At 52.7% G+C, this 7,029-nt stretch overlaps 1 protein-coding gene across 1 annotated transcript in view; it reads left to right on the top strand.

Annotated features, from left to right (window-relative positions):
* Positions 1–7,029, top strand: part of LOC106814313 (adhesion G protein-coupled receptor A3-like) — a 12,882-nt gene that overhangs the window by 542 nt on the left and 5,311 nt on the right. Inside the window, exons 2-3 of the mRNA XM_014818615.1 lie at positions 818–1,036; positions 2,036–2,231. Coding sequence (XP_014674101.1) covers positions 818–1,036; positions 2,036–2,231 — 415 coding nt within the window. The remainder of the gene's footprint in view (positions 1–817; positions 1,037–2,035; positions 2,232–7,029) is intronic.

The following is a 7,029-nucleotide window of genomic DNA, read 5'->3' as shown; positions in this document are numbered from 1 at the left end:
AGCCAGGTATTACTTACTCTTACTAGGCAACAGTAAACGCTAGTCAGGTATTAACTACTCTTAACTATGCAACAAAAAATACTAGCCAGGTATTACTTACTCTTACCTGCAACAGTAAACGCTAGTCAGGTATTAACTACTCTTAACTATGGCAACAGAACATACTAGCCAATTATTACTTACTGTTACCATGCAACAGTAAACGCTAGTCAGGTATTAACTACTCTTAACTATGCAACAAGAAATACTAGCCAGGTATCACTTACTCTTACTAGGCAACAGTAAAGGCTAGTCAGACCCGAGTTGCTATGACAACGCGGCTATCACTCATGCGAGCGCCGCACACTCGTACCTTTGAAGTCCTCGGGCGTGCGCGCGCACGGCAGCTCGACCGTGATGCCGACGACGGTCTTCGGCCAGCGGTAGTGGCCGCGGTTGGTCGCCGTCGTCGTCGCGTTGCAGTAGCGCGTATCCTCGGAGATGACGATGATGTTGAGCGAGCGCGACACGTTGCCGCGCGTCGTCTGCACCTGGCACTCCCACACGCCCGTGTGCTGCACCTGCAGACTGCGGCGAGAAACGCGCGGGCAGCCGCGTGAGTACGCTGGCTGGCACACACGCCGCGCGAGTGGGAATGAGCGAGGACTAGTGGGAACGAGCAGGAATGAACGAGAACTAGGGGGAATGAGCAGGAATGAGCGAGAACTAGGGAGAATGAGCAGGAATGAGTGAGAACTAGCGGGAATGAGCTAGAACTAGGGGAATGAGCAGGAATGAGCGAGAACTAAGGGAATGAGCGGAATGAGCGAGAACTTAGGGCGTCGCGGCGGTGGAGGACGCGCCACGACACTTCCTCGCGCGGCGTCCCGCGATCAGCAAGCACGCGGCCAACGTCGCCCTCGAGGGCTTCCGCGTGAAGCGCGCCGCCGCGTTCGGTGGCGCCACCTGCGTGTCGTACGTCGCGCCGCGCTCGCCGCATCCCTACAACGAGACGAGCTTTGCGTGCGGCGCGGGCGCGCGACTCGCCGACGACAAGGTGAGAGGGTGAGGGGTGAGGGGGTGGGGTGATAGGTGGCAGTGAGGGGTGAGTGGGAGGTGGGAGTGAGGGGATGGGATGAGGAGCGGGAATTAGAGGTGGGAGTGAGAGTCAGGGTGAGGGGTGGGATGAAGGGCTAGGGTGAGAGTGGGGATGACGGATGGGGTGGGGTGTCAGTGAGGGTGAGGGGATATGGACTGAGGGGTTGGGTTGGGAGTGAGGGAATAGGGTGAGGGGTGGGGTGAGAGGTTGGATGTGGAGTTGGGATGAAGGGTGGGAGTGATGGGGTGGCTGAGGGTTAGGGGAGGGGAGTGATGGGGTGGCTGAGGGTTAGGAGAGGGGTGAGATGGGGTGGTTGGTCACCTGGTGATGGTGAGGGTGCGAGACAAGTGTTCAGGAGTCATGCTTCGTTTAAAGTTAAAAAAAAAAACATCAAGAAAACCGCATCAAATTACAGCCGACGTTAAAGTTTAATGGCATCGGCGTAAAAACTCGAGCGTGCGATGGTACAAACGCTGATGCCTCCTGGCACGTCTTCACGCGTTTTTCACTCTGCAGGGCAGATCTGCAGACGTTAGCATAATAACGTAACAGTATAAACGTCTTCTATTCTCTACAATTCTGTGAACCTGCAAAAGCAGTCTCCATTAGCAAAGAGAGAGAGAAATTTAAATGAATCTACTACATGGCTTCCAGTCTTTATCGCTGTACATATTCGTTAGTCTAGTGTGACGTGTGTGAGAAGCATATCGACCAGCTCAAAACACAACACGCATGCACATAAAAATTTAATTACATTACTGTGTTAAAACATTGAGTGCGGCCCTTGAGTATTGAAAGATTTTCTATACATATTTCACATGGAGAGTGTATACATCTTTCTTACACGGATCATAAGATAAAGCGATCCGACACATGATACTTCATTTCGTAAAAATCCTGGAGAACAAGCCAAATAACCAAGTCCCCTCTGCAGTGCTGGTGTTTTGCTGCCGTCAGGTGGTGCAAGCATCGATCGAGCTACCGGCGACGATATTCCAAGCGGCCGGTGCGTCGGCGGCGGCGGCGGCCGGCGGCCAGTCGTTCAAGGTGCAGTTCATCGTCTACAGGAACGCGAAGCTGTTTCCGCTGACGAACACGAGTCAGCACGCGGCGGACAAGCTGGTGACGACGAGCGTCATCTCTAGCAGGATAGGTGCGCAGCACGCCGACCCGCCTGCGAAATTATTTTTCCCACTTGAGTTCCGGACCCCAATCTTTCCACAGCCAATCAGCGCACTTCATTCACTCGACTTCGCTCTTATTGAGCATATGTCATGTGTGATTTTCAATAACTCTGTATAGCCGAGCAGGTAGCGCACCGGGCGTTGGTTCGAATCCCGTATCCGGTTTTTTAATCATTTTCCTGTTTTCTGTATTTTTCTTTCTTTATTCATTTAACTATTGTTTTCCAATTAACGCAAATATTTACATGATTTATTTACAACAATTTAATTCATATATAGACATTATTATCATTAACTAATATTTGCTAAGCATTTATTAGCGCATTGCAATAAGAGCTGATAATTCTTTGAAGAGATTAAGAAGAGAAAAAGTAATTGATCTTAATAAGAAGTATTTTCAGCTCTTGCTGTCACATGGTGAGTGTAAAACAAATTTATAATTGAGCTTTTATTGCGTAGCAACAGTAATTAAGCTGCAGCTTTTCCTGGCTGGCATTTGTAAGAGATGATGACTCCAATGGGACTCCAACAACGGCAGTGTTGGTGGTGGCGGTAGTGATGATGATGATGATGATGATGATGATGATGATTATGTTGATGTTGATGATGATTATGTTGATGTTGATGATGATGATTACGATTACGATTATGACGATTGTGTTGGCAACGATGATGATAGTGGTGACCATGACAGTGGCAGCGACCGTGATGAGGACAATGACGATGACGATTTTATCTTGCACAACGTCTGTATACGCACCCAGTCTCTGTGACAACCTGTGCTTTACGCGGCAGTGCTATCTGGCGTTGGCAGGCAGGAGCAAGGCAGCGGCGAGGTACTCGTGTAACAATGACGGCCTGTGGGAGAGCCTGGACGTCGACGGCTGCCAGTACACCAGCGATGTCACCCTCATCCTAGAGACCGTCTCCAAGGTACGCTACAGATTTAACTTAAGCACTAATAAATTTAATTAAATAAAAAATCATAATTTTAACTAAATTGTTGTAAATAAATCATGTAAATATTTGCGTTAATTGGAAAACAATAGTAAAATGGATAAAGATAGAAAAATACAGAAAAAACAGGAAAATAATTAAAAAACGTACTGGGACGGATTCGAACCAACGACCGTTGAGAGCGTAACGCCGGCGCGCTACCTGCTCGGCTAATACAGAGTTATTGAAAATCACACATGACATATGCTAATAAGAGCGAAGTCGAGTGAAATGAAGTGCGCTGATTGGCTGTGGAAAGATTGGAGTCCGAACTCAAGTGGGAAAATAATTTCGCAGGCGGCCGGCCGTGCTGCGGGCACCTATCCTGCTAGAGATGACGCTCGTCGTCACCAGCTTGTCCGCCGCGTGCTGACTCGTGTTCGTCAGAGGAAACAGCTTCGCGTTCCTGTAGACGATGAACTGCACCTTGAACGGACTGCCGCCGGCCGCCGCGCCGCCGCCGCACCGGCCGCTTGAATATCGTCGCCGGTAGCTCGATCGATGCTTGCACGCACCTGACGCAGCAAAACACCAGCACTGCAGAGGGGACTTGGTTATTGGCTTGTTCTGCGCAGGATTTTTACGAAATGAAGTATCATGTGTCGGATCGCTTTATCTTATGATCCGTGTAAGAAAGATGTATACACTCTCCATGTGAAATATGTATAGAAAATCTTTCAATACTCAAGGGCCGCACTCAATGTTTTAACCCAGTAATGTAATTAATTTTTATGTGCATGCGTGTTGTGTTTTGAGCTGGTCGATATGCTTCTCACACACGTCACACTAGACTAACGAATATTCAGGCGATAAAGACTGGAAGCCATGTGGTAGATTCATTTAAATTTCTCTCTCTCTTTGCTAATGAGGCTGCTTTTTTGAGGTTCACAGAATTGTAGGCGAATAGAAGACGTTTATACTGTTACGTTATTATGCCTAACGTCTGCAGATCTGCCCTGCAGAGTGAAAAACGCGTGAAGACGTGCCAGGAGGCATCAGCGTTTGTACCATCGCACGGCTCGAGTTTTTAACGCCGATGCATTAAACTTTAACGTCGGCTGTAATTTGATGCGGTTTTCTTGATGTTTTTTTTTTTAAACTTTAAACGAAGCATGACTCCTGAACACTTGTCTCGCACCCCTCACCATCACACAGGTGACCAACCACCCCATCTCACCCCTTCCCCTAACCCTCAGCCACGCCCATCACTCCCCCCCTAACGCATCAGCCACCCCATCACTCCACCCTTCATCCAACTCCACATCCAACCCCTCACTCTCCACCCTCACACTATTCCCTCACTCACCGACTCCCACCCCAACCCCTCCAGCCCATCCCCTCACCCTCACTGACACCCCTCCCATCCCTCATCCCCACTTTCACCCTAGCCCTTCATCACCCACCCCCTCACCCTGACTCTCACCCCACCCTCACTCCCACCTCTAATTCCCGCTCCTCATCCCATCCCCTCACGCCCACCTCCCCACTCACCTCTCACACTCCACCCCTCACCTCCACTCCTCACCCCACCCCTCACTGCCACCTATCACCACCCCCCTCACCCCTCACCCTCTCACCTTTGTCCGTCGGCTAGTCCGCGCGCCCGCGGCGCCGCACGCAAAGCTCGTCTCGTTGTAGGGATGCGGCGGCGACGCCGCGCGACGCTACGACACGCAGGTGGCGCCACCGAAACGCGGCGGAGCCGCCTTCACGGCGAACCTCGAGGGCGACGTTGGCCGCGGCCTGCTTGCTGATCGCGGGGACGCCGCGCGAGGAAGTGTCGTGGCGCGTCCTCCACCGCCGCGACGAGCCTGTGGAAGGGAGAGAGACAATGAGACACCGCGCCATCACGAGCTTGCGGAGGGAGGAGAGAGAGGTGAGACACCGCTGCGCCGTGACGAGCTGGTGGAGGGAGGAGAGAGTGAGACACCGCACCCGTCATGAGCCTGTGGAGAGAGGAGAGAGTGCGACACCGTGCGCGTGACGAGCGCAGTGAGGAGGAGAGAGTGAGACACCGTGCCGTGACGAGCCTGTGGAGGGGAGAGAGAGTGAGACACCGTGCCGTGACGAGCCTGTGGAGGGGAGAGAGTGAGACCACCGTGCCGTCAGCGAGCCTGCGGAGGGAGGAGAGAGAGGAGAGACACCGTGCCCGGCAACGAGCCTGCAGAGGGAGAGAGAGAAGGTAGAGACACCGTGCCGGCACGAGCCCTGCGGAGGAGGAGAGAGAGTAAGACCACCACGCCGTCACGAGCCTGCGGAGGAGGAGAGAGAGGAGAGACCACGTGGCCGGCACGCAGCCTGCGGAGGGAGGAGAGAGTAAGACACCATGCCGTCACGCAGGGCGGAGGAGAAGAGAGAAGTGAGACACCGTGTTGCACAAGCCTGCGGAGGAAGGAGAGAGAGTGAGACAGCCGGCGCCATCACAAGCCTGCGGAGGGAGAGAGAGTGAGAACCCGTGCCGTCACAAGCCTGCAGAGGGAGGAGAGAGTGAGACACCGTGTTGCCACGAGCCTGTGGAGGGGAGAGAGAGAGGAGACAGTGAGACACCGCGCTGCGACGAGGCTGCCAGGGGGGGAGAGAGAAAAAGTGTTTGTTAGTCTTGCTGATGGAAAGACCATGAGAGTGCACAGAAAGACACAGAGATTGTTCTCCTTGCTGATGTGTTGACTGTGAGACGTGCAATTAGCAGTTTTACCTGGTACATGACATGTCCAGTAGCTGGGCGGCGGTTAGCTGTAGCCTTACCTGGTGCAGGACGTGTCCAGCAGCAGCCTTACCTGGTACAGGACGTGTCCAGCAGCTGGGCGGCGGTCAGCAGCAGCCTTACCTGGTACAGGACGTGTCCAGCAGCAGCCTTACCTGGTACAGGACGTGTCCAGCAGCTGGGCGGCGGTCAGCAGCAGCCTTACCTGGTACAGGACGTGTCCAGCAGCTGGCAGCGGCGAGCAGCAGCCTTACCTGGTACAGGACGTGTCCAGCAGCTGGGCGGCGGCGAGCAGCGCGGCGTCGACGTCCATGAGGCGGCTGACGATGTCTACAAGCACAGAGCGCGACCTCGGGATGCTGGCGCGTGTAGGCGGCGAGGTTGGCGACCGTGCGCGCCGCGTAGACGACGTCCATCGCGTCACGGATCGCACGCGTGTTCGCGAGGTATCGCGCAGCTTCGTCGCGCTCGACACGACGTTCGTGCTGTTCAGGTTCGTCTGCGAGAACAACGTGAACAGTGTGAACGTGTGAATGAACAACGATCATCTCGTGAACATGTGAAGGAACAATTCCATATGCCTTGACATCACGTTGTGCTGTTCAGGTTTTGTCTGCGAGAACAATGATCATCGCATGAACATGTGAAGGAACAACTCTAGATAATGCATGAGGAAGGTCTATACCCACCAGGTAGTGTATGATTCTATACACCTGCCAGGTAATGTGTAAGGTTTTACACCTGCCAGGTAATATGTGAGGTTTCACACCTGTCAGGTAATATGTGAGGTTTTACACCTGTCAGGTAATATGTGAGGTTTCACACCTGCCAGGTAATATGTAAGGTTTCACACCTGCCAGGTAATGTGTGAGGTTTTACACCTGCCAGGTAATGTGTGAGGTTTTACACCTGCCAGGTAATGTGTGAGGTTTTACACCTGCCAGGTAATATGTGAGGTTTTACACCTGCCAGGTAATGTGTGAGGTTTCACACCTGCCAGGTAATGTGTGAGGTTTCACACCTGCCAGGTAATGTGTGAGGTTTTACACCCTGCCAGGTAATGTGTG

The sequence above is a fragment of the Priapulus caudatus genome, unplaced genomic scaffold, assembly GCF_000485595.1.
Source record: "Priapulus caudatus unplaced genomic scaffold, Priapulus_caudatus-5.0.1 Scaffold903, whole genome shotgun sequence".
In the NCBI taxonomy this organism is placed as follows: Eukaryota; Metazoa; Priapulida; class Priapulimorpha; order Priapulimorphida; family Priapulidae; genus Priapulus; species Priapulus caudatus.
The sequence above is the reverse complement of the archived record's forward strand: the minus strand, read 5'-3'. Positions and strand labels throughout refer to the sequence as shown.